Source organism: Pithys albifrons, chromosome 10 (assembly GCF_047495875.1).
Source record: "Pithys albifrons albifrons isolate INPA30051 chromosome 10, PitAlb_v1, whole genome shotgun sequence".
Classification (NCBI taxonomy): Eukaryota; Metazoa; Chordata; class Aves; order Passeriformes; family Thamnophilidae; genus Pithys; species Pithys albifrons.
In genome coordinates this window covers 24,826,260-24,853,321 of record NC_092467.1, presented here as the reverse complement: position 1 = coordinate 24,853,321, position 27,062 = coordinate 24,826,260, and the positions used below count along the sequence as shown (strand labels likewise).

Below are 27,062 nucleotides of genomic sequence, written 5' to 3'. Positions count from 1 at the left end.
AAGCAGACTAGACTGCAGGTGCTTAAATACAGATTCAGGTGCATGGCTGTGAGCAGATAAGAGCAGAATAATTCCAGTAACGGCTTGAAATAATTTCTGTAGTAAAACATAGGCCAAAGTACTGTGATCCATTTGTAACTCTACTAAATCAAAACTAGCTTTGGTAATTACTTCTTATTTTGCCTAACGGCCAGGACAGATGGCTCCTTCTCTGCTGCATGCTGCATGGGTAAAAAGCAGACATGTACTTGAAAAGCTATTAAAAATAAAAGGAAAAGTCATGTGGAAGAATTACTTATTGTAGTTAATAAACCAATTATACTGTTTGAGGAGGTGCTTTCTTCTTCATTTTTCATGGTACTTAGCTCTGAAATATTAGCATAAACATTTCCTAGAAATACCATGCCTATTCTATTAAAAACTACAAATGAAAAACAAAATACTTTGGTTTTGTTTTCCTCCTGCTTTATAACAGACTAGACTGAAACAAGATTTGCCCTCTGGTTAAATGTGTTGTGCAGCTGGGTGATCTTGCAAGTAACAAAAAGAACAGAAAAACAAGTCAGGTACATGCACCTTGTTTTGAGGACAGATGGCTTTTTCCACAGTCAGAAGACGCAGTGTTGTGAAAGTGCCCTTTAACCCAGTGGAGAAAGATGGTTCAAGAAGCCTGGATAAAATATTAAAAATCATGATGAATTCAATTTGAAAACACTCTACCAAAATTTGAGGTGACCAGCCCTGAACTTACACAGTCCTATATGTTGAGAGTTTGAATGTGGTGGCATGGATTTGAGCCACTCTAGCAGTCTATTCTTTACTTTTGTTCAGGTGGAGGTATGTGGGGAACAGCTGCTGGGAGAGGCTTTGCTATGGAGAAATATTCACTTGGGCGTGCACCTCGCTGGACATCAGCACACTGCACCAACATGCACACAAGTGCATCCCTAGGAAACCAGGTTTCAACGCTTCTGCTGTTTATACTTCTGCCGGGTTGGTGGAAAGAACAAAGCATGCTTTCATCCTGGGAAAGCCTACTACAAAGATACCACTGATGTTCAGTAACTGCATCTTGTCCTGGGACCTGTGGGCTTGGACTGTCTCAGGCACAGCTCTGCTTCTGAGGTGTTTCCTTTGAACCCTTTTGCTTCACAGAAAGGGTGATTAGACATTAGAACGGGCTGCTCAGGGAGGTGGTGGAGTCACCACCCCTGGAGATGTTTAAGGAAACACTGGACGTGGCACTGAGTGCTGACATGTAGCTGACATGGCGGTATCGGTCGTAGGTCGAACTGGATGACCTCAGAGGTCTTTTTCAGCCAAACTGACTTTGTGATACGGCTCATCTGCGAGGAAGAAGACTGCAAGCCGCCGGAGGCGGCTCGTCCCTGGAGTCCCCCATTAACCAACCCCGTCGCGTTCCGTCCCGTCCCCTCCCGTCCCCTCAGCGGAGCCGCAGCCTCGCCTCGCGCGCACGCGCACAGCGGGCAGGGCCCGCGGCCGGGCGCGCTCCCGGGGTGGGCTGGGGGGGCGGTGCCGCGCGCAGGCGCGCTCTCGGCGCTCCTCTCACGCTCACAGAGAGCGGGGGCGGGCGGCCCTGCCCCGCCGAGGGACCGGCGGCCGGCACGGAGGTGAGCGCGGCTCAGGGGAGGTGCGGGAGGCGAGCGATCCATCGGTCCATCCCCGCAGGAGCCGCCGGGCTCCTCCGAGCGTGCGGAGGGATGAGCGCTCGGAGGCCGGGAGCGGAGCGGCGGCTGCCGGGGCAGTGCCGGGGTAGGGACGGCTGTAGGGCGGTGAGATGCCTCAGCACTCCCGGCCGGCAGCTTCGGGTCTGGGGGCCCTCCCCGAGGGACGTGGGAGTTTCCTAGTAATTGGAGCTGGTTAGTTAGTCCCCGAAGGTTTAAACTACAGTATTTCTTACATAGTGCGTTTTTTAATAAAGAGTATGAAGTCTGAACACTAGTGCAGCAGCTGCTTTCTCCTGGGGGCGTTGCTGGAGTGGGAAAAGAGCAGGCAAGTTGAATGAACGTGTTCCTTGATGTGTTCACCTTAAGAAGTTTTTTAACTCTTGTGTTTTTCATCGGTCATGAAACAGTGAGACCCGTGAACCCCGGGAAACACAGAAAGTCTGCCTGGCGTGTACTTTGTGGTGTGTGTGAGCCGGCCCAGGGTGACCTTCTGGGGCAGGCCTAGGGACAGCTCGCCTGTGGCATCAGCAGTACGTGTGACAGGCAAAAATCAGCCCATTCCCCTGTCACCATTGGCACTTGTTCATGAAGTGTCAGGTTTGTTTAGAAATAAGACACTGCTTTTTTTTTTTTTTCCCTTTTGTGAATCTACTGCTTCTAAAAGCCTCCTTATCATGCGATTTTCTGTCTCACAATTAGCTTAGAAAAATCGGTGTATATTCTGATAACTTTTTTTTAATGTTCTCCAGAACAGAGCTCTTCTTGATGCTTTCCAGGTTCTAGATGGAAGCAAGGCAAAATATGCTTTCAGAGCCGAATCTCTTCCACTGCAGCTCTAAAGGTATTTGGTTCTAGTATTGGCAGCCTTCCAGGTAATTGATTTGGGTGCCTTGGACACTTGAAAGTTTCTTGATGGTGATCTCAAAGGTCTTTTTCAACCAAAATCATTCTATGACATCATTTCATGGTATGAATGCTCTATCTGTAGTTCCTAATGCTTTCAAAAAAGGTATTTACTGCTCTGAGGAATTTCCTCTCACCTTCCAGTACCTTCCTGGCAACAAATGGTAAAACACTGGCACACATTTTATGTCACATCAAATGTGACAATGTAGTGGAGTTTAATGACTATTAATTTTAGAGCTGAAAGTACAGAGGAGGGAGGGCAAATGAAGAAAAATCAGTCTTGCTTCAAACTTTTAAAACATTTCGTTAAATTCTCAAACAAGGCTGCTTGCTAATATGGATGTATATTGTGTAGCTTTTCTACCAGTGACAAGTGTGATTATCTGAGTGATTGTTTGTGGGGTGTGGAGCAAGAGCAGGAAATGCTTATCTTGTATCTGTATGAAATTAAAAGTTGTCTTCTGAGAAGTTTTTCTCTTTGGTTTCGACTAGCAAGGGTGCTGAATGAGGTTTAGGAGCTAATTGAGAGAGTCTTTTGAGAGTTGTCATCAGGCATAGAAGAGAGTAAGTAGGTTGCTGTTTAGTAAGTGGCCCTCAGAACTTACTTCCATTGTGTATCTCCTTAATCTAAAAGTGCTCTAGGAGTTGGAGAAGCTTTAAGTAGTTGAGTCAAAGTACTATTGTGAGTTTTCTCCTTTAGAATATGTGTGTGATGGAGTTTAAAATGACTTTGCTACCAAACTCCTACTGTGATGGAAACTCTTAAATATGAACTGTCGGCCAGTGGTCAGTAGCATTAAATACCCTGTTTCACTGTACTGTTGGATGTGGAAGGAGGGAATGTGGTCTTCAGTGCAATAACCAGTGTGTATTCCATGATGTTCCTGACAAGGCTCACCACTCAAATTTGTTAGATAGCCTTGTGGAATACACCCTGTTAAATCCTCTCATCCATGTGGTGCCTTGGAGGCAAGTTGTCCTTGAACAAATAATTAAAAAGATTACAGTGTGTTTTTGAGCCACCTTCACTCTGATTTGTTACCCTTACTTGTTACCTTTTTAGCTGGGTCAGGACATCTACCTTGTTTGCCTTTGTTATTCCCATATTAACTAATAATTAAAAAAAGAAGTGTGTGTGCCTGGGGAAACATAGGCAGACTTCAGGAGAAGATCTCATGTGCACAGCATATGTGTTTAAAATATGCTATTTCTCCAGGAGGAGAGGAATAGAGATGCTGTGTGCTTGTCTCTCCATTAAGGTTCTCCAGGCTTCCCCAGTAGTAATCCTGGTGAAGTAATAAATTGGGATGGAAGGAACCTGTGAAATGACTTTATGTGCTATCTGGCAAAGTGAGGTCCACCCCTTGCTGAAGGGTTTGACACAGAACCTCAGAAATGCCACACTTTGTTTGCAAGGGAAGTGGCCAGTTGAGAGTACCAAAAAGTCACTCTGCAAATTGTGTAAGTGGCAGATAATGTGATTCTGGTCTTCTTAAAGTGTGACAGGTGGAATCACAGAGAGAAGTGTTGAGGTAATGAAAAGATTGCTGTCACCTTTTTTACAGCATGCAGGATTTCGGAAGGTGGTGTCAGTTGTTACACTGTGGGAGTGTTACAGTAATGCCTGTGATAAGCCTCAATCCATAATTTTTCTCAGACTTGCTCTTCTGTGAAATTAGATTGCTTGGGCTTCCTGTGGACTTTTAGGTGTTTGTTTTGAAATGTTAATACTCCTGTATATTATTGAGAAGATGCTGGAATGTTTTTAAATTCCTCTCCCTTCATGAAGAATTCAGATTAAATGAAACTAAAAGTTTTAATGTAGGTGGGATGAGACGGTGACTCTGATAGCTAAGAACAAATTGTGGCAAACTAGTGCAAAGGTGAAATAAGAGTACTCACTTCTTATATTTGACATCAATATACTTAATGTAATACACAATGATTATAAAATAATCTGTTTCTGGGTTTGTCACAGGATTGTCATGAGTAATTGGTCATTCTTCCTCCTCAAATTGTCTCTCTCTTTATGTGTAACATTTACATGCACAATGAATCACTATCTAGTTACTTTAGAAGGTAGCCTGGGTTGTTCTGAGCTTCCTGCAACTGGCCGGTTTTTGTAGATTCAGTACCTCCTAAGTGAGTCCTATTTCATTATGAGCCACATCTCCATCAACACTTTGATTCCTGTAGAAGGGAGGGTCCAAGAACAGTGTGAGACACTGAGTTGGGAGGAAAATCAGACTGAAGTCTGTTTCCATTTTGTTCCTTTGTCCAAAACTCTGAATGTCTGAAATTTCAAAGTGGCTTAACTTATTTGAGTTTTGAGCACACAATTTTACATTTGAAATGTGAGGGTCACAGATATGTCATGTATATGGAATCAAGGGACTTGGTTTCAGCTGTGGAAAATTTTCTCATGCTCCTGATCTGTTAGACCCTGTTTGGTTGCCTTCAAGACCAATTTCAAGATATGCTTTCTCTTGGTGTTATGATTGCAGTCGTGGTGCTCTATCATGGCAGAGTGTTGATCTGGGTTATGAATATGATAATTCTTATCCATTAAAATAATTATTCTGTAACTTATATCTAAACTGGTTATGGCTCTCCAATGGTATAACAGCAAGAACTAGTAAACATGGCAAATACCTTCTTTGCTTTTGCAAGACTGTAATGAGGGGGTCTCCTGTTGAAATAATTGGAGGTCTGGAAATAGCACTGTAGTTTGCTTTCTGTACTTTAGAGTTATAAGGTCTTTAATGCAGGGGTGTGCCCCTGCTGTGTGCTCAGCAGGCCCTTGCAGTATCTTAAGACTCAGAGCACTACCTGAATGTATATAATGGAGTTTATGTGATTTCTGAATAGAAGTATGATTGTGTTTCTTTTCAGGTGCAGAATAACCTGGCTCAAGCAAGACCCAGTTTTGAAGCAGGTGGTAATACCCAGACTCTCTGCTTAACTGCTTTCTTCCATTGAATTCAGACACACAAGCAAGGTATCTTCTTCTTAATAGAAAAAGGCATCTGTACTGTGTTCAAGTGCTTTCTATATACAAATGCTTGTTTTCCAAATATACCCTTCCTTCCTTTGGGAACTGGGTTAGAATGAAAGGGAAGTTATCTCTGGATAGTGGATTTTGGCTTGTGTGTATTTGGAATGTTAGGAAGCAAGATGAAAGATGATTTAAGGTCTGGATGAAGGGAAACTTGTGGTAATTGTTCTTTTTCTTCTTCTCTTGGCTTTGTTTGCAAGTTTTCTTTATAGAAAAATGGAAAGGCTGTGACTGCCCTCCCACACAGGCTCTGAATAATGTGTATGTTAAATATTGCCTCAACACTCAATTACGATGATGATGAAATTTAGGGCTTCGACAAAACTGCAGCTAAGATAGAAACTTGTTCTCTTTTTGCTTGCAGTGTGAATTTTACTGGGTTGCATTACACTGTGAGCAATAATCCTAATCTGACTGGAGAAGAGATCAGAATTTGAACAGTTCCTTTTTTTCTTCAACTCCTGTCAGACTGCTAGTCAGACAGTAGTTCTTGGAGAACAGCCTGATGGTTATGGTCAGGAGGGATGTAAGAAATGCTCTTTATCAAAGGTTTGGGTAGTCTTCTCTGAACACCAAGTAGTGTTTTTCTCCCACCTCCCTGCAACACATCCAGAATAGATTACAAAGTGTGTGGGCAAGTTGGTTTGGTGGAAGCAAGTGTTCAGTGCATTGGGCCACATTGTAAAATGACCTTAAAATGACAACAGTGAGACATTAGTCTTGGATCTGACGTGTCCATGGGCCATTTCCCTCCAGAGCAGTTCATCCAGTCCCTGAGCTCTCTGTCTGGCAGGGTGAGCTGCTTCAGAGCCCACAGTGTCCTTGTCACCAGAGGTACTCCTGCAGTATGCAAAACACCTCAGCTTTGCTTGCATGGCTGAGGCACACTGCCTTTCAGGGTCACCAGAAACTCTTTGGTTATACCATCACAGGAAAAAAGCATTTCTTTGAAAGCTTGGAAAAATCTCAAAAACACTTGGCAGAGCTAAGGACATTTTCTTGGAATACCAGCTGTTACTTAAGTACTGGTTCATTATAACAAAGTGGGCAATGAGAATGAAGCTCTGATACCTTTAAAGGAAAAGCTATGTTGGCAGAAGTGAATTACACAATGATGTGAAATAGCAGACCAGAACAGTAATAAGAATCTAATACAGAAAGCATTTCATGTTTTAGTTTGATAGCAAATTTGGTCAAGACTGTAGGTTAAAACATCAACTTTTCCAGTAATTTGGTTTCTGTATACAAGACTAGTGAACTTCCTGGTTTCAGGGAAGCAGTTCTCTGTAATTTAGGAATTGAGTCAGACTAAAGAGAATTGAAATAATGTAGTGAGCTATTACATAGCTGACTGTAAATATCAAAGCCAACTGGCAGAGTGCAGGAGGCAGTTGGGAAGAAATATGACAGCTGTTCTAAGATACGGGATTCATATCCTGTTTATTTGCTAATTTTTGGTTTGTTACAAGCTCTGAAACAGTGATACTTGAAATAAAACAGAACTTGTCAAGGTATGACTTGGAGAAATCCAGGTCATTCCAATGACGTGTTTGACACCTTGTGGAAATCTATCAGCTCCTTCAAGGAGAGCAGCCCTATCTCTTAAGTAGTTTCATGTGTCATTTCAGTCACAGTTCTGAATAACTTCTAATGCAGGCTGAATTGAAAAAGAGGAGAGCTCTTTAAGGCTAGCCTTTTCTTTCTGTTAAAGTTTGAAACTATGTGTGTCAGTTTGAGTTAAAAAGAAGATATTTCTTCAGAAGTTGGTAAAACGTGATTTTATATTACTGTATTTAAGAAGTCACATATGACATCCATCACAATGATTTCTGAACACATTCTGCCTAACACTTGAAAATGAGGTTTTACTATTGTCAAGGAGAAAGGACTTTTGAAATACATTTGTCTTCAATTTTCAGACATGTGTGTGCTAAGTGACAATCATAGTAGCTATTACTGACAGATATTACAAGAAAAATGCAATAGAGCAAAGAAAAAGTATTTAATGTATTGATAGATTGTTCTGTAATGTTTTCTGCCATGAAGCAGTTTCAGAAACTTTAGAAACAATGAAAGGCAGAAAACCATCTATTCACAATCTCTTAAAAGAGAATTGACAGAAGTTTTTTTTGTTGTTCTTGTTTTTAGGACTTGCTCTTCTTTCATTACCGGTGTTCTCATAATTACACTATTTCTGTGGATTTAGTTTTTTCTGTAGTACAAGATCTTTAATAGTGAATTTACTCAGGAATATTCCTGGCTGTAAAATGTCTTAGCAGCACTTTGCTATTGCCTTCAAGACTTAGAGCTGAGATTTAAAATTGTTAGGGCCAGCTTGGTGAGATGCGACTGATATGGTGAAGTGCTCATGTCAGAGTAGTGTGGAATCATTTCACCCTTTTAGAGAGTGGTTAGCTGAACAAAGTGTATGGCAATGATTTTATTTAGGCCTTTGATAATATGCAGGTATTTTTTTCTGCTATATTACCTTCCATCAGTGAACTGTTATCTCTGACTAAGCTCTTTTAGTATCTGCAGCTAGTAATGTAGAAAAAAAATGTCTAAATGCCATACACGCTGCTTGCTTTGGAGCATAAATTATCTGCTGATCGATCCGTAGTTTACAAAGGCACATTATGGTTCTGTGAGAAATGGTTTTCTTTCTGGCCATTTGGCAGCATAAACTGACCTAGATTGCTCCTCTGACCTGTTAACTCCTGTGGTTCAGTTGTTTCTCTGTGTGGTTTGAAACTTCCTCACACCTTCCTGCTGTTTTGAAGGCCCATTTTCTTAAGCTGATTTGAAAGAAATCTATTTGTAAAACAGTAGAATAGCTCAGAGAACAATGCCCTTGGGAGGGCTGTGAATCCTGTCTGATATCAGGGCGTGTGCTCTGTTGTGGGTAGCTCATGGTGCCTGTTGATGAGGTTATTCCTGTGTTTTGCCCTACTGTGCTGTGTGAGGAGGTTTCAGTATAGATGCATAGTTGTTTTCTCCTGTTTTTACATTAGTTCATCAAAGCTCCCCAGAACTATTAATTAGCACCTAAATTGTCTTTTAGGTTTCCTCTGATATTTGGAGGAGAGGTGGCAGCCTGTGATGAAGACAAGCAGAGAAACTTTTGGATAGATAAGAACATAAACACACAAGAGCATGTGCATTTTCTCCTAAAGTAGTTGATTGTTAGAGTCACCTCTATGTTCTGCCACACAGAGATGGTCAGCAGTCAGCCTCTCCCTATAGCAGACAGTGGGAAAAGGAAAAAGAAAAAAAGAACCAGAGCCACAGATCACATACCTGGAAAGTTTGAAGGTTGGTGGCAATTTATGAGCTTTTATTTGTAATGGTCTGCTTTGCCTCTGCTATTTTTCCCAGTTATCTTGGCTAAACATTGCATTTTGGCAAACATTAGAAATTGACACTTTTGTTTTTCCTTATCCCTCATGTTTTGGTCATCAGTTGCTTTTTTCCCCCTTTTGGTGGTGAAATCTGAGTCTTAGTCATAATTTCTTTTAGTGTGGGGTTTGGGTAGTTTTGTTTGTTGGAGGTTTTTTCTTTGTTTGGGTGGTTTGTGGTTTTTTTTTGTAGGACCAGTGCTGATGTCAAAATGTTTTGATTGAATATACTTGAGTACAAATAATCTGAAGCATTGTAGATAAGACAGAGTCCAGTTAGAGAAAACTGACCACTATAAAACTTCCTAGTGGGCAAGTAGCATTGTAAGGTATATTGGAAATAAAGGTGGTAGCAGTTCTTTAAGTTTAAACTTCAAGTTTTACAGGTTTAAATGTTCAAATTTCAGTTATACTTAAAACACTGTCTCTGCAAATAGATTTTGTATGATAGGCGTTTTTATGATCAAGGAATGAAATGTTTTCCACCTGAAAAAAATCGTATCCCAGTTTTACATAAAGACAGGAAAGTTGGCTGAGGTCGTAACAATTGATGAGATACAAAACATTTCTTGTATGAACAGACTTGTCATTTTGATGCTTGAATGAAGTTTACTTTTAATTTTCCTGGAATTTTAAAGAGGGAAGTGAAAAATGAAGCACAGTTAGGACTGGAATATCTACTTTAATACATAAATCTGAGAGATGCTCATCAAATAAATAGCTTGTCCTGACATTATTCACTGAAATGCTCTGACTGATGTGTCCTTTCTGCTGGCTTTCTTTGGCAGACTTGTACAAGCTGACTGCTGAGCTGCTTGGTGAGGGAGCATATGCTAAAGTTCAGGGTGCTGTCAGCCTCCAAACTGGGAAGGAATATGCAGTCAAAGTAAGTACCGAGTTAAGAGCAGCATCACTTCTGTCTGTAACATGTCTTCTCGCTCCCAGTAACTCGGTGAAAACCTGTAATAGAGTGAGTAATACCAAAACCTTCTTGTAAATTTTTGATGCTTGAAATGAGCCTGTTTTTATAACTGTTGAGGTAACCTGTCATCTTAAGTACTGTGCCTCCAGAGTGAACTGTTGTATCAGCCACAGATAGAAGTCACAGAGAGTAAATCTCTGTGTGATGGTGACATCTCAGGGCAAGCTTTCCTCTCATGCCCTGATTTGGTTGTAGTCCTATTTTTATCTTTTCTTATGAAAGAAGAGGCTGCGGCAGTATACAGGATGGCCTACCAAATAATGTAAGATTTTGGGTGCTGCTCTGAGTTCAGAGAGCATCAGTTACTGCCACTACTTCATGTAAAGCTGCCTTTTAGTTTCAGATAGAGGTGAATCTTCTGTAATATCATTATGTTGAGTATTGGGGCTTGTTTACAAATTTGTGGTTATCCTGAGTCCCTCATTTTATTACAAACACAAATAATAGCAATAGGGAAGCTTTATGTTTGATTCTATTCAAAACCCTAGGCACAAAATTTTAAGTCCCTTTAACAGTCCAGTTATATAGATGCTATACTTTTCTTTGTACTTTGTAAAATTGTTGAAGTTGAAAGTCTGAAGCAAACAAACTGCTGAATTATGAATTCGATGTGATCAAATACCAAGTCCCATGTGGTACCAGTGAATGGTTGCCTGTTCTGCACCAGGGTGTAAAAATGAGAAACCAATACTGGATGCAGACGATGGTCATACTTGTCATGTTTTCATAGCAATCATTCAGTCTTGGCCTCTGTGGAAAGCCCTTGTTCTTGTCCTTTTCAGCCTGAGGACTGTGTGCAGGAACATGACTTCTGATGGCACTACTGAAGGGCTCTAAGACTGAATGTATGTTTTCTTTAACACGTTGTTATATTACTGGATCTCCATAAATTTTGCACTATGAACCAAACTCTCATTTTGTGGTGAATTCGGTACTTTTTACTTAAATGCTTATAATGACAAATCCCTTCTTTTTTGAGTGCTCAGTGTCTGATGTGACTCAAATCTATCTTTATTAGAACTCAAAAGGATATCCTGTTCTGCACATTGCAGAGTTAAAATGATGCAAGAAAAAGCTTGTGGTAACTGGTCAGTGACTGTGTAACATGTGGATTTAGTTCCTTTCTTCTCTTCCTGTCCTAATTTCTCTTGTCCTTCCAATGCCTTCTAGAGCTCTGCTGACACTGCTGACTCTGTAAATAAATGCGAGTTGAGAAATTAAACAAACAAGGGTGGAGTGTGTATCTCTGGTGGGCATGCCTGAGGTTCAAACCTTGGAGCAGTTGTCCAATTCCAAAGCTACGTGCATAGTTCCTGCAGTCATTTTCCAAATATGAGTTCTTAACTCTTTTCACAGATCATTGAAAAAAATGCTGGGCATAGTCGGAGTCGGGTTTTTCGTGAAATAGAAACGCTGTACCAGTGTCAGGGTAACAAGTGAGTAGTCTTGTCTTTTTTTATTTAAAGTATCTTAATTTTTTTTTTTTTTTCAAATTTTTAAGTCTGTTACGTGTGACAAGGTTAGAAGCTTTGTGGTGGTCTCCTTAAAGCCAGTTGAAATTTAGACTTGACCTAATGAAAATAAGAATTTCCCCTTCTCTTACCTGTGAAATTTAGGGCAACCATTTACAGATTAAAAGTTATATAACAAACTTAGCAGCCAGGTCAGTGTAGCCTAGATGTGCTTCAGTGATGAATGGCTTTTCTCCAAATGAGGAATTACCATTTTAACTATCCCCTGTAATTTCACCATCACGAAAAGCTGACCTGATACCAGCTGCTTTTGAAAGGAAGTTTTGCCATTCCTTTCTCTAATGTGTGGTTTATCCTTCTCGTTGTGTCAGCCTTTCTGCTTTTGCAGTGGAATTCTGAGATCAGCCAAAAGCTAATTTAGTTCTCATTTTAATGTGTGCTGACTTCATGTAGCCACAGGATGAAGCAACTTTAAAGTTACTACTCATGTCTGAAGGAGAGGAAAAGCTATGCAGGCATTGGCAGCATGCTCTGTGAGCTCTGTGAAGAGCTTAAGCCAATTCTGAAGCTACTTCTAGGTGTCTCTGTTCATCTAAAATATATACAACAGCCGTTATGTATATTACAATTGTGCAGCTTAGTTGAGACTTTTTAAACAAATTTGTAATATAGCATATAGAAACAATTTAAAAACACAAACTTGTTTACCAAACTCATGGGTTTATGTTGTGCCACAGAGGAGTAGATTATGTCTGTTCTCTTGTGAGGTTAAGAGCATATGGTCATCCAGTATGTAACTGCTTAAAAACTCAAGCCTGCAGAATTTGGGTTTTATATGTACTATTAAGTGTAGAAAACTGTGACTTACATGTTTGACATTCTCAGCGCAACTTGGGGATTTTCTGCTGGAAAGACTTTATATGAGGTAAACAGGAGTGAGTCTAAAAACAGTAACTAAGGCACTAGATTTAATATCCTGTTGACAGATGCCTGTCTCCTTTGAGGCTTGTGCGTTTTGCTTTGTGATTTCCAGAGAGAAAGAAAGCCAATTTAATTATTTCATTCCTGCCTTCGGCACAAATGCAATGTTTTAAATTATTAAATACAATGTATTACCAGTTATCTTTCTGTCAATTGAGAAGCGGTAGAATCTCACAATCCTGTTTGATTTCGGTTTTTGGCCTGTTTCCTGCACTTAAATTTCAGTGTGAGTTGGAAATTTGGTGTTAATGCCATGGGCAACTAAAGCAACTTGTTTAACTAGAACTTTTGTTTTTTGTTAATTTTGGCACTTCCTAATTATCCATGCTGAAATTTATTGCTGTGTGTATGCTCAGTGCTTATTTCTTCTCTTTCCCTTTTTATTTTTTCCCCCGTTTCTTTTTTTTTAAAGGAACATTTTGGAGTTAATAGAATTTTTTGAAGATGACACAAGATACTACCTTGTCTTTGAGAAGCTGCGAGGAGGTACTGTGCTGAAACTGTGCCTTTGTTCATTGAATCGTTTTGGTCCTGTTTATTTCAGTGTTTTAGAGTAGCAAGTGAAGAGCTTATTTTAAATGCTTGAGAATTTCAAGACACGAAATAGAGGAAATACTATACAAAGCTTGAAGTATTGTTACTCTTGAATATTGATGAGTCTAGTCATGCATTTGCAATCCTTTTCTGTAGTTAAGTGATGGAAATGTCAGCTCTATAAAGTGGAAGGTTTGAAATATAGTTAGTAGGTCTCAGTACTTTCAGGCAATGGGAGACACACAGTATGTCAGGTATTATGCATAATCCTAGTACAGCGTCTATATATTCCGTAGCATTTTCTCTTGATTTAGGATTGATTTCATTTCCTGAAACTCATGGAGCACTATTAGGAAAATCATCTTGCTCCTCCCTGGGGTTGCTGTAATTGTGAAGCAGTTGTGCTTGTGGGCTGTTTGAGGGCTTATCACCTGAGCATGAGTGGTCACTGAGCTCCAGCACTTAACCGGGGAATGAGAAAGCTGCACCAAGCACTGCATAGGCTTTCTCACATTTGTCTGCATTGAGTATAATTACAGTGCCCACTAATTGCATGGCTGTGCAAAACCATTGTTAAGCATGGCCAACCCTTCAAAGCAAAACTGAGCTTCTGAAGGAGTGCACTTCTGTCCAGAGAACATTATCTGTTATCTCTGGTGAAGGTGTTCAGTGCTAAACTACCTCTGCAAGAAATGCAAACACTTTCTGCATAGATACAGAACTGGTTTTAAAAGAGACAGATGAGTGTTTTTCTTAAATAAAACATTTTGTTTACCTTCTCTCAAAATTACTGCATCTTTTCATTGCAGTTTCCTTTAAAACTTGGTGTTAATGCACAGACTTCTCTGACAAATTAGCTATATTAGGGCTTGATTGAGATGAATCTGCATTTGTTTATTTTCTCATCTCCACATTCTTCCATTAGTTAACCGTCTCTTGGGCTGTAAGACTGTGGTTGTCAGTGTACCTGCACAACTGCTGGGAGGATAATAATGCTACTCCCTCCTTCTCTTAGCTACTGTTTTTATAGTAGTCAACTGGGGCTGAGGCTAGTTTTCTCTTAGAAAAAAACATCAGAATTTGAAGTGTTAGCTATGTGAGTTTGACAAAAAAAGCAAAAAAGGGAGTTAGGTGTCAGATCAGCTTCTGATGCACTACAGATTCTGATGTGAGTGCATGGCAAGCAAGAATGAGAACATTAATCTTCAATGCAAGCCTTACTTTAGTAACTCCAGTCTAGGAGACTGGTGTTACTTACAGTGTTGGAGCATGATTTGGGTTTTACATTTTCAACTTTGTCTTCCTGTAGCTGTGGTAACTGAAGGAGATCTGCTCCAGTTTTGTCTGTGTTCAGTTCTCTGTGATATGCAGAATCCCTTTAATATTCTTGTCTGACAGCATTTTATAATGGAAAGAGGTCAAATCCAGTTGATTATACTGAACTTGCATGACTTAAGAGTCTTCCCTTCCTTTTTTTCCCCCTCTAAAATGCATTTTGGGAGGTGCTACATGGTGTTCTCCCTGAATACTGGAGAGGTGGGAACAACTGTGGCAGGAGTACTCTGCTATTTTTCCTTTGTGAGAATTCCCTACGTGGGCTGAATACAAAGTCAGTAGAATATGTTTTCATTGATATAGATATAATTCTTATCTGAGAGTTTGAACATCAGCTCTATTCACAAAAGTAATTTGAAATAAATCTGCCAAGCAAAATGAGCGCTTCAGGAGGCTCAGTGTTATTTCCCGCAAAGTGTGGGGTGTTTTCCACAGGGTTGGACACATTGAAGAACTGCTTTCTAAAGATTCAAAGGACGACTATACCAGGAAAACCCTTTGAACTCTCTACCTTTAAGAAAACTGTAGCAAAGTAGAAAGTGGGGGGTTTTTTTACAAAGGGAAGCTTTTTGTATTTGAAGTCTAATAACCAGGTCTAAAGTGGCCTTCCTCCACCTATCTGACACAGCATGTCTGTGCATATTTGAGGAGTCTTTTGTCCATCTCTCTTCTTTTTGGCTGTCTTTCCTGCTTCTTTTCCGAATCTTTGCTATGGAGGAGTGGCAGCAGCATTGATAGTATAAGAATAGGAATTACCCAATGGAAGATTTTCTTCCACATCTAGAACTGAAAAACAAAAATGAAATTACCTGAGATAGAAAATGTTTAGTGTACTGGGGCTAATAACAAATGGCATTTACTTCTTGAATTTCTCTGCCTGCTTGCTTTTACCAATATACCTCTCTGAGTGAGAAAATGGAAGGGAGTAGTAAGGTTATTTAAGGGTCTTGGATCCCTGTGGACTATATGTAATTAGTTTTTTAAAGACATTTTTAATCTTTTGAGAAGATTGATTGAATTCACTTAAGGAATACAAGGAAACAAACCTCCTTTTATTCTTTTTTAAAGGGTTACCAATGGGGCTCTACCTGCAAGCTACCAGCCCTTTAGTCTGCTCCAGTTAGAAACGTTTTTTGTCAAATCCCTGGGCAAATTTTCCCTTAAGTCAGTGTATGAGCCTTGCCTTGATGTCAGTGGGAAGTTTAATGTGTATTTCAAGGTGAAATATCTTTTTACCATGGTGGTGTTGAGGCACAAAATGTGTGTAGTTGACTTTCAGTGCAGGGTTTCCATGTGACATTATACAAAACCAGGACAGTTTGTTTGAGCATGGCCACCTGTGACCTGGGATAGGTTGGGTTTTGCTAAAGTACTTATGTACCTCCTTAGCTGATGGTTGTGTTTTACTAGTACTATCAGTAAGTCTTTACTGTCACAGAGTGTGGAAAACAGACCAGTCATTTGCTGAGGCAGTAAAAATGATTGCCTCTCATGCTGTGCTTAAACCAGAGAGCCACACTGTTTCAAAATTATGTCTTGGCACACTTAAGTGTTGAAGCTGCTCAGTTGAACCTTTTTTATCTTAGTCATTCCCCTATTTGGTTCACAGGAGTTGCCTGCTGTGAAAGGCTGGCTGTTACAAAATATAAGAAATTAGGTTATGGATCCATGCTACTTGCAGCTAGTTTAGGATTCATACCAAGGTTTTCCCTTTCACCTGCTGCTCTGACAGGTTCAATTCTGGCCCATATACAGAAGAGGAAGCACTTCAATGAGCGAGAAGCCAGCAAAGTAGTGAGAGACATTGCCTCTGCTCTGGATTTTCTTCATACAAAAGGTAAGAGAAGACAGCTCCATCTTTACTAGTTGATATTGTACACTTAGGTTATGAAGGACACTTATCTACAAGTAGTCAGCCTTTGCTAGCACTTCTGTTTACAGCAGTGCCAGATGACTTAAGCTGTTTTCCTCTATAATATTATTTTCATAATGTGGTATTTTAAGTAATCGGCTGTGTTAGGATGGTATAACTTTTTCAAGAAGAAAAGTTAAATCAGTGTCTAGGGAGAATTAACATTAGGGTTGAGGCTCTTTGCTTGTTCTTGTTACCTAAGCCACCATGTAAAGGTTGCTGAAAAGAAAGCTAATACTCTTTTTGATTCCCTCCTCTTTCAGGTCTACAGAGAGACTTTGGTGTATTTATTCAGAACTTCTGCTGTTTACAAGACCCACTTGTTTGTAGTAGCTTTTGGTGTCCACATTTAGACGCCCCTACTGTTAAATTGAGAGACCTACAGTGAACCATAGTCCTTGTTTGAAGGTGTCCTCATTTCATGTGGAATTGCTTAGATTTAAGAGCAGTTCTCTTTGTAGAAGGTTTTTAATGTTAAAGTGTTTTCCTGCTGTTTTTTCTACTTTTGGAGTACTTGTGTTTCATTTCAAAATTCTGTGCAATATGGTTACCCCAGAGTTTGTTTCTGTTCAGTGTGATGAACCCCTTTGATGTCTTTCCTATGTCACGATTATTTGGCCTTGCAGCTTCAGTTGATGTTACAGTGACCACCTCTGAATAGAATGGCAAGTAATTGTTGGCTATGTTTCTTGGTTATTTATTTTGATACCTTTTTTCTCTTCCTATAGTTTGCCATTCTGATTAGACAGGTAGAGCTCAGCAGATCTACATTTGCTGCCTAAGTTGTTTAGTTCCATGAATGTTCAGTTTTAGTCTGTGCTTGTACGTTATGGGACTGCTTTAATGCTAAGTTGGACTCACAGCATTGGTACCTCAACAGGTTGAACCTCTTAAAAAGAAAAGTGTAGTGGATCTTATCACATGTTGTGACTATTAGGAGAAGTTAGTTTGAACGTGGAGTTAAACTTAGTTTGTGTTACAATTTTTGATAATCTTCATTAGCCTATCTATATAACTTTTAAACCTTTGAAGAAAGTACTCTTTCAATATGTCTGTTTAGAAGATTTTGACTTTGAGATATGGGGCAGATAAGCAACATGAAACTTAGGCTGGACCTATAGAGAAATTCTTATGTAATGTCTTAGGGTTTCTTAACAGCTGGAAGTCAGGGTACCCTGTTCAAGGAAGTTTAATATCTACTCAGCTAATAACTTTCTGCAGGTCTCGCTCAGGTTTTAGTTTTAATTCCCCTTTCCCCAAACAAGAGGAGAGTGATTCATTAAAATGGCTGTAGAGCAATCTGCTTTCTTGTTGTTTGCTGTGATGTGGAACAGTGGGGACATGGCTTGCAGAATTGTCTATAGCAACATCCCTTTCATTTTATTGTTCTTGTTATGGTTCTTCCGTGTGACATTAAAATAATTAGTAAGTAGCATACAGAACACTAAAGTAAACAGGAAATTAAAGCAGTTTTATTGCAGAGCTTAATGGTGAAGCACTATAGCTAAATGCTTTAAAAAAAAACTTGAGTAAGGACAACTAATTCTTTTGCCAGGAGTAGTTTAAAACTCAGCTGGATGATAATACTGCCTTACACCCACTTGGGATGTGTGTGCTTTATTGCTAATAATCCACCAAAGGAGAGTTTGAAGGCAGTTGTTTTCTCAGCACTGTGTGCAAATGCAAAATAAAATGTTACATAATCAGACATTTGAATTCAAACAATAATACAAAACTATGTTTTTGGCATTCCCACTGCAAGCCAAGACAACTGTTAGCAGTTTTGTCAGCCTTGTTGCTGTCAATGTCAGCACAGGCCATCTCGATGGATTCATTATGCCATCTTTTGTGCCAAAGCAATGTGAGCTGCATCACTATGAATGCTGCAATTCCTTTAGATCACTGGTATGCTGATACGTTATATTTGAAGTCATGTCTTGTGGAGTGTGCTGAAGAAAAGACATTAAAAACTCTTTTACCTAGAGTTTGGTGGCATTTTCTTTCTCTTACTCTGAAATAATAATCAGGTGTGCTTGGAGTGTAATTTTTTAAATCAAAGATAGAGTGCAGTTAAATTACAGCCAAGTTGCTCATTTGATTTGATTTTTTTGCCTCTCATTTTCTACCTTTCAGTTGAGTTTGACCATATTAAATGGGGAACTTCCAGAAATTGTGTGTTTAGGCATTTGACGAACTGCATTAACAACGCAGATCCACCTTTGCATGTGAATTACATGGATAACTTTGTGCTTCCTTGTTAGGTTTGCAGATTCTGATAGCAGTTGAATGAAGGAGGCCTTTGATTGTTTTCCTTTAGCTTTTCTTCTGCATCTCCAACTGAACCTTTAATTTTTCTTTTGCTTCAGCAATGAGTATATACCTCAAAGGGATATTTTCATCTGGGAACTCAGGAGGATTTTTGGGGGGAGAATGTCTCAAGTATTATCTCTGCTGGTAGGAATTCAGTACACCACCAGTTGATCCATCTGGAAAAAAAGGACCTTAATGTAAAAGGCACAAAAATATTTTGAAATTGGGTAAACAAGTAAACTTTCCTACAGGTTACTAATTTTAATAATCTGGTTTTAATTAACATAATTAATTTGGGCTAAGTCAAAACATTCTGATGTTAGCAGGTTCTCACGTGCAGTTAAGGATGATAAAGGTATAGTAGGATGCAACAGTGACTTGGAACAGATGCAGTTAAATTATTATATTTAAGAGGGGCAGGTGTGTGTAGCATGCTCAGACCTAGAATATTTCCCAGGCCACTTTCTAATAAAGAGAAGTTGTGAGAAATAAAGCAGGAGAGCACCTTCTCTAATGAATATTTGTACCCTCTGTTTAGGTATTGCTCACAGGGACCTGAAGCCTGAAAACATCCTTTGTGAGTCTCCAGAAAAGGTGCTGCTCTGGTCTCTTAACCTTCTGAACTGTATTTTTTTAACTTGGTTTCCAAAAAAGTCCTTGTGTCTTTTCTCTTCTTGAAAACTTTTGAACCCATTAGTGAACTTCAACTAAATTTGATGGAACTGAAACTTAAAAGACGCTAAATTCTTCTTTGACCTGTGAAAATGTGTATATTTGGCTAAGTGTTAAAAAGCCAACTGGCTTTTAGAGAGGGCATGGCAATTACAGCCTAGCACCTCTTCTGTTCTGAGCCAGTACCCAAAAGGACAAGTAATGTTTACAGGCCGGCTGGTCACATGGTGTGACTAGTTCCCAAAGTGTCCTGGTGTGTACTGGCACTTGCCTAACCAAATAAGGAAATAATGTAACAGGATCAGATGCTGGCAGGGCGGGCAAAAGAGATGAACGCAAAGAGTGAAAGATACCTGTAAGAGGCTGGGTTTCACTAGGTACTTATATTCTGTCCTGGGATTTTCCACTTCATGTGTGTGATATTCATATATATTGCATTAATCCCAGTCTTCTTGACATCTTACTGTTATGTCTTTGTTTTTAGATATCACCAGTAAAAATATGTGACTTTGATCTTGGTAGTGGGGTGAAGCTGAACAGTGCATGTACTCCAATAACTACCCCTGAATTAACAACGCCGGTGAGAGACCTGTTGTGTCTTTGTGCTTTTCTTCTTCTTTTTTTTTTTTTTGGTTCTACCATAAACCAATTTTTCTTATCTCCAGAGCAGAGCTTCCAAAGGGCTCACTGCCACTACACCAAGTGGTAGATAGTTCATTTCCAGTGAGTGTATGTATGATACTGTCTTGCTTTCCCAGTCATAGAACAAATACACAGAAGCATAGGAACTCATATTAATTGTCATGTTGGCCAACAGGTGACTCATTGGTCCCGCTCATCCCTTACACAATCAGATGAGGAAGCTTTTCATTCACACTTTTTGTGTGCTTATGGAAAGAGTTTTGTGTTTATTTCCCTATATTTGGGTTCTTTAGCTAAGACCCAGGAGCTACAGGGAACGTAAGCTCTATAATCAGTGAGTGGCTTTATAATACACTTTAGTTTGGAAAACTACAGTCCTATGCTTTCTCATTACTGTGAAAGAAAAATTGACGGTGTTCAGGAGTCTTACAGAAATCAGCACCCATGATACAAGTGTTTACTTTCTGAAAAGTCAGATAACTAATGGAGAAGATTTAAAACCTGAAAGATGTAAATTAATATTTTGATTTTGTATTAAAGGATCCTAGCCATATGGAACAGCTTATGATCCTGCTAAAGAACAATCAGAACTCCTTTGCCTTCTGTTAGGTCTCTGTACTCCTTATACCTGAAATGTGTTAATTTTTTCCTGTGCTCACAAAATGTTTCAAAGCTCCTGGCAACTCTTTGGCAGGAATACACCAGCTGGGACTTTGCTAAACAAAATGAGACTGGCAGTGAAAGCCCAGTAGTAAACTTCAGTAGTCCCTGATACTTGATTCTGTTTTTAGTCCAGTTGGAACAAAGAATGTTAAACTTGAGTCTTGTTTTGATGTGACCCTCCCTTGTAAAACTTGCTTGGTTTCCTAGTGTGGGTCTGCAGAATACATGGCACCCGAAGTGGTTGAAGTCTTCATGGAGGAGGCCACGTTCTATGACAAGCGGTGTGATCTGTGGAGCCTGGGAGTGATCCTGTACATCATGCTCAGTGGTTACCCCCCTTTTGTGGGCAACTGCGGCACGGACTGTGGCTGGGACAGAGGAGAAGTCTGCCGAGTTTGCCAGGTGAAATGTGCATGTCCTGGGCAGATGGGGAGAGTGTAGTTCATCCTTGAGCTTAGGGTGTAAGACTTGCCATAATGTGAGCACTGGAGAGCTGTGTCTGTGACCCAGGTGATTATCTGGGAGGATGATCTGCCACTGAGATGTGAGGGTGGTAATATAGAAGCTGAGCGATGTCACTTTCCAAAGTAAGGTTGGGCAGCTGCCTCTCTTTCCTCCTGTGGTGAGATCTCAGAGCTTCTCCTCATCCTTTCCCCAACCTTGCAATCCTCCTGTGTTCTGTAATTCTTGATCTGGTTTATGGTAGTCACCAGAATTCCTCAGATGAAAGTTGAGCTTCAGGAGAGTCACTATCCAGGGCCTGAATTTATTTCTAAAAACTGAGTACTTCAGCTGCCCTCTTATGAGGGGGATCAGAGGGGGAAAGCATTTTCAGCAAACAATTTATCCTGTCCATGGAGCTGCCTGTCCTTTTCCATTGACTCCATAAGGAGACTGGATGGTTTCAGTTTTCACCCTCCAACTGAGAAGTCTTCTGGTTGCATTGTATTTCAATTAAAAAACAATTTCTGTTACTAGAACAAGCTCTTTGAGAGCATCCAGGAAGGCAAATATGAATTTCCTGACAAGGACTGGTCGCATATATCCTCTGAGGCCAAAGATCTCATCTCAAAGCTGCTGGTTTGTGATGCCAAAGAACGACTTAGTGCTGCTCAAGTTTTGCAACATTCATGGGTTCAAGGAGTACGTATTCACCTTTATAAAATTATTTTAAGGGTTATTCTTCTTCCAAAGTGCCAAACAAGCTGTTCTCTGTCTCTGAACTTCTAGTAGATCCATTGTGGTTTTAGTGCTTGTATCTTGATTAATTAAATGATACACAACAGCTTTATTTTTTCTGTTTGGTAAGTACTTGGATGAATCTGTCAGCCTTTAAGTGTTTGTTTTGTTTTTTTTTTAATTATTACTTTGAGCATTTTAAGTGGCTTTCTTGTGAATACCAAGCACTGCAGTACACAAATTATTGTGTTACTCTTTAGTATAGTAATGAGAATGCTGGTAGATACGGTTTTAAAAGAACAGCAATGTCCTCTTTTGCTTCAGTTCCCAGTTCAGGAAAAGAAGGAATAGATCCTCTGGAGAGCTTCCAAAGCTGTAGTCTTATACCAGCAAGCTGGAAAATCTTCTGGTGAGGGGAGACAGATTATGAAATATGTTTTATAAACAGTGATTTGCAAACCCACAGTGAATTAGTTTATATGCAGTATCTGTTGGTTTTAAAGATTTGGGGGAGTCACCTGGTTTTTGTAACTCTCTTGGGAAAGCTTGCTTCCTATCTGCTAATATGTAAGTAACTTTTCTTAACTGCTTCTTCTAGCAGGCTCCTGAAAGGGGATTGCCTACCCCTCAAGTTCTTCAAAGGTGAGATTCTTTTTCTAAATATCTGTAAACTTGGCCAAGAAGAATTACTGAAAAAATGGGTGAGAGAAAAAAGTTGACAAATCAGGGGATAACATCCCTGGTTGAGAATGGAACTTCCTAATGTGCACCAGTAATTTTGTTAAGAACATCAGAAATATTACAGCTCTGAATTTTCTTTATTATCCAATCCTGCATGTTTGTGGAGGGGATTCCTGCAGTGCAGTGTTAATCTTAGACAGGAAATAATGATGGTTCTGGCAGTTTGCTGCCCAGGAAGGGGAGAAAAGGGCATAGAGGTGTGTGTTACCCAAAGAGACTACTTTCTGATGGGTGAATAATCATCATAAACAGAGACTCTGATCTGACTTTTGTTGTACTTGGTGGTAATCACAGTATACATTTAACTGTGCACAGGTCAAGCCTCATTTGAAGTGATTTGATGACAGATTCTGTATTCCAGGGAGCCTGAGTCACACATCTCTGTTTCTATTTCCATGTCTTCCATTTGCAGTTCCAGGTGGTTCTTCCCATCAGGAATGTATTTCCTCAAGCCAGAAGCAATACAGCAGTATTGCCTCATATGCCCATCCTTGATAACATGTAGAAATTAGGCACGACATCTCAAGTGTCTTCGTGGGTTTACATTGGAAGTCTTTGGCAGAAGGAGGACTAGAACTGTGTTTGTTTCCAAAATCCCAGAGTATTTTTCATGTATTGCTGTTCCTCTCAGTGAGGATAGATGCAGATATTTACTGGCCACTTTGCGTGCTGTACTGATGTTTCAATAGGATTGCTCTTCTGATGTGAGAGTAACCATGTGAAGTGACTTGGGTCTGTGTCGTAACTTCTTCTTTTTCCCTTGACAGGAACAGTAGCACAAAAGACCTGACCCTCTTTGCTGCAGAGGCCATAGCCCTGAACCGCCAGCTGTCTCAGCATGAGAGCGAGCTCAGTGCGGAGCAGGACAGCATTGCCCATGCCGTGTGCTCCATGAAACTTTCCCCTCCTTCCAAGTCCCGCCTTGCCAAGCGCAGGGCAATGACACACGCCACCAAAACCAGTGACTTTCAGCCAGTTCCTCACAAAGCCTTTTAAACTTCTTTCCTGCTGTGGATGGCAAGATCAGTCTGTGTTCTTATTTGGATATCCAGGGCTGGTAAAAGCTTCTCTGCTTCTGACACTTTGATTAGAAGCTCACTCTTGTGATGTGACTTGTAACTTTAAGGGGACAGATTTTTATGGGAATGTTTTTTGCCTGTCAGATTTACTGCATTAAGATAATTTAACTGATCTTTTTAAACTGCAGAAGATGGGTTTGCTGCTGTATTATCTGAGGTGATAAATCACCAAGTTTTCCTCATTTTCTTCTTAGAACAGCACACTTTAAAATGCAAAATTGAAAATATCAGGAAAAAAACCCGTTTTGCCTAGGAGAGTATCAAGCCTCTCCCTGCCAATGGCTGCTCTCCTTGATGGCACAGCATGAAAGTGCTGCTCTTCCTGTCAGCAGCAGGAACTGTTTTCAACCAACAGTGCCCTTCGCTTTCTGTAAACTCAGGAAATGGAGATGATGGCTGGGTGGATCTCTGTCTCCATTAACCTTCATTTGACTTAAATTGAATGAGGATAATACTGTAAAGGTTCAAGAATCACTCAGGCTTCTAGAGATGAAGAGGTTTGGGTAGCTTTTTATGTTGTTGATAGTTTGTGTGTCAGCATGTGGGGTAAAACTAGGAGGGTGGGTTTTTATCTGACATCTCTTTGCTCTTAACTAGAATGTACTTCATACCATCTTTTTCCATTTTGGGGGGTTTAATGTTCATTATTTCCCCTTCAAACATTTACATTCTTAAATCTGGTAACTACAGTGTAACGGACTGTTTATGTAACAGTTTATATTTACTATTAGATGGGATTTTTTAATATTAATGTGGAGTTTTATTATATTAATGCTATCCTCAGTTATGCCTTTCTGTAAACTTGTATTTCTCTGTGGCCCTTTGTTTGTCCTACCTGGGCTTCCTGATGTGAATGGACAGACTTCGATGAATTTTGGTGTGTGAATAATTTAGAAATGCCAAATACAGAGGTACATCTGTACAAAAACGGTTCTACAGCCATTGTATTCTGCCTCCTGCAGTGTTCTCAGGCTGTGTCTAGATTTTTGCTCCTAGTTTTACTATTGCAGTGCACCAGGACTCAGGAACAATTTGGAAGGGTTCTGGCTGAAAAGCTGAAGATTTTGAATGACCAAGGGGAGGTGTCCATGGAGAGGCACATGGATGTTGAGCACTTTCTGTAACATAAGCTGTGAAAACTGGGCCACTAAGATGCCCAGCATGATGCACCTTAACTTGCCAGCCCTTTCTCAAACCCTTTGCCAGGGCTTTGTGTGCAGAAAGGGAAGGAGGATGCCCCCAGGCGCCAGCACAAAAACTTCACAATCCGAATGAGAAGGAATAAAGTAGCAGTTGCAAGAAGCACCTGAAAATTGAAAGGTCAAAGCTGAATGTCTTTGCATGACCTATTCAGAGTGGTTTTACGTTATCTTTTATCAGTGTGCATATGGCTATTTTTATACAACACGCTGTATTTTTTGACTAATATTAAAGTTGTTATTTAAAAGTTTTTATACATTGTGCCAGTCAACAAATTATTAAATGTATTTTGCTTTTTTATTAAAATGCTTTAAGTTCCGTATTTAACCCATTTGGCAGTTCTGTGTGTTTTTTTCCTCATGATTTTTGGTGCCACAGAAAAATAGAGAATTACTTCTGTGTCACACTGCATTTAAGGCAATTTAAGTCTCTGAAGACTTAGCATACCTCCCTCTTCTATTGATTTATCAGTCTGTGGTCTCAGATTTTTTGAGGTAAAATGAAACTATGACTGCATGGAGGGGGCTGAAAGGGAACCCATGATCCTTTTACCTTCATAATAGATATGTTAACAGGGTGAGTGAGTTCAGGAACTTATCTGCACTGTTATCATGTTCTTCCCTTTGATTTGTGCATGAAGGAAAAATCGTGAAACGTGGCCAAGAGCAGTGGTAGGATGCAGAAGCACTCTTGGATGGAGCCCTGAAGCCTTTGAGACTCCAGAAGTCTCAGCAGCAGCAGCATTAGCATGGAAGCATGAAAAGGGGATGTTAACGGTGTTGCTTGCCAAGAGATCTCAGAGTCTCATGGATTTATTCAAGCATTGATAAGTGTTCCTTTGCAGACTCTGCTCTGTGCCTGCTGCCTCTTACTGGTGGTAGAAGTAGCCCCAGGGAGCTAGTTAGGGAGCAAAGACCAAAGTGCTGTTCCTCTCTTCTTAGGTGGGCTATTGGTCTGGATAGTCAGTCCTCTCTCTCTCTCTCTCTTTCTCTCTCTCTCTCTCTGTGTCTTTCTCCGGTCGACTATACAAAGTGAATCCAATGTATGTGTCCTGCACAGTGAGGAAGCTGGAATGCTACCCAGATTTGTTTTCTACAAAAGGGATTGTGGAAGGAGAGTGTGAAATGTCCAAAGAAAATCGTAGTTCAGGCCATCAGCTTTGTCTAGGGGAGAGGCGGTCTAGGAGAGAAAGTGCTCTGGGCTTGCATCCTCTTCCTGCATGAAAGCACTGCAGCTGTTAGATGGGTGCAGTGCAAAGGATTTTGAGAAATGGTGTGAAACAAGGTGTCCAGCAGGACTCACACTAAATGGTTAAATTTTGCCTGATGGTTCTGAAAAGCCTTTCAGCTGAGGGCTCAGGGCCACATCTGCCTCTTGTGCTGCTCTCAGCTGCCAGTAGCCACCTCCACATGTGACTTGTGTTAAAGCATCTTTGCTCCCCATTGGTACAACCTTGCAAACTCATCAGCTCAGGATTTGAAGCTTTTCACTGAAGATCTAAAATCTGGGCATGCATTTACTTCTGCAGCACAAAAACCTCTGGCACAGAGGGAGGCAAGTAGAGGGTAGCAGTAGTTGCCAGAGCTGTGCAACACTGGGAATTGAGAAAACCACCTTAAACAGGGAAGAGGCATTGACTTAAGCCAATTGTTCTGATCTCACGTGTAGTCTAGTTTTGACTGCCTCTTGCAGAGTAAATTTTTAGTTTCTTTGAAGGTCTTTGACTGAGAGTTTATAATGGAGTTTGGGTGGGAAAGGTAGTTTTGCCGGAGAGGTGGGAGGCAGCCCTCGCCAGTGCTCTGCGTAGCTCATGCCTTGAGTGAAATCTGAATAGAGCAGGAATCTCAAACCAGGTGGCAGGTCCTTAATTTGTACTTGCCTTTCTTTCAAAGGAAATCTGCCACATTTACATCAAATGCTTTTGTTTGAAGCATGCTTTAAAACAATTTGCTTCTCCTTCCTCTTGGGCGAGAGGTAGTACAGAAGACCCTATAGCAGTGGTACAAGAGTGATGTTTTCAGTGATGCAGGTCTTAGATCTTTCTTTGCCTAAAAAATGAGAAGTCAGATTCAGCTGATGGTCCTACAGGTGCCTCCTTCTCTCTGATCTTTGCCTTCCAGTTAGAGTTCAGCTTTCCTCAGGTGTGTTATCCCCAGAAGGCCTAATCTAGAAGGCCTTCGTGATGCTTTTTTCATGTCAGTAGGGAAGAGGCACTTGATTCTAGGTGGAAAGTCACCAAATCAGAGACTGTGATCTCTCCTTTTGATGTAGTGCTGGTTTTGCTTGTGTTGCCTGCATGTCTCTTGTTTGGCAGCC

General features: G+C 40.4%; 1 protein-coding gene across 9 annotated transcripts; it reads left to right on the top strand.

The window, feature by feature from the left end:
* The first annotated feature begins 1,553 nt into the window (after positions 1-1,553).
* MKNK1 (MAPK interacting serine/threonine kinase 1) lies at positions 1,554-25,071 on the top strand. 9 transcript variants are annotated; one of them, XM_071564866.1, is made up of 14 exons: positions 1,560-1,631; positions 2,438-2,529; positions 5,487-5,592; positions 8,711-8,961; positions 9,833-9,930; positions 11,383-11,462; positions 12,892-12,965; positions 16,081-16,185; positions 19,109-19,164; positions 19,727-19,822; positions 20,755-20,949; positions 21,526-21,690; positions 22,325-22,368; positions 23,235-25,071. In XM_071564866.1, the coding sequence occupies exons 4-14, from the start codon at positions 8,847-8,849 to the stop codon at positions 23,461-23,463; spliced, it is 1,257 nt and encodes a 418-aa protein (XP_071420967.1). In that variant the 5' UTR covers positions 1,560-1,631; positions 2,438-2,529; positions 5,487-5,592; positions 8,711-8,846; the 3' UTR covers positions 23,464-25,071. The 9 variants fall into 9 exon arrangements, with proteins under 9 accessions (XP_071420971.1, XP_071420967.1, XP_071420966.1 ...); XM_071564865.1 differs by having other exon boundaries at positions 1,562-1,631; positions 2,096-2,529; XM_071564868.1 differs by having other exon boundaries at positions 1,563-1,631; positions 2,465-2,529.
* Positions 25,072-27,062: the final 1,991 nt, after the last annotated feature.

Excerpts from the sequence above, each read along its gene's own strand:
- MKNK1 (XM_071564870.1), top strand. The coding sequence starts at position 8,847 with ATGTTCTGCCACACAGAGATGGTCAGCAGTCAGCCTCTCCCTATAGCA. Across the intron at positions 12,966-16,080 it reads CTTTGAGAAGCTGCGAGGAG|GTTCAATTCTGGCCCATATA; the intron begins GTACTGTGCTGA and ends CTGCTCTGACAG. Across the intron at positions 19,823-20,754 it reads CCCCTGAATTAACAACGCCG|TGTGGGTCTGCAGAATACAT; the intron begins GTGAGAGACCTG and ends TTGGTTTCCTAG.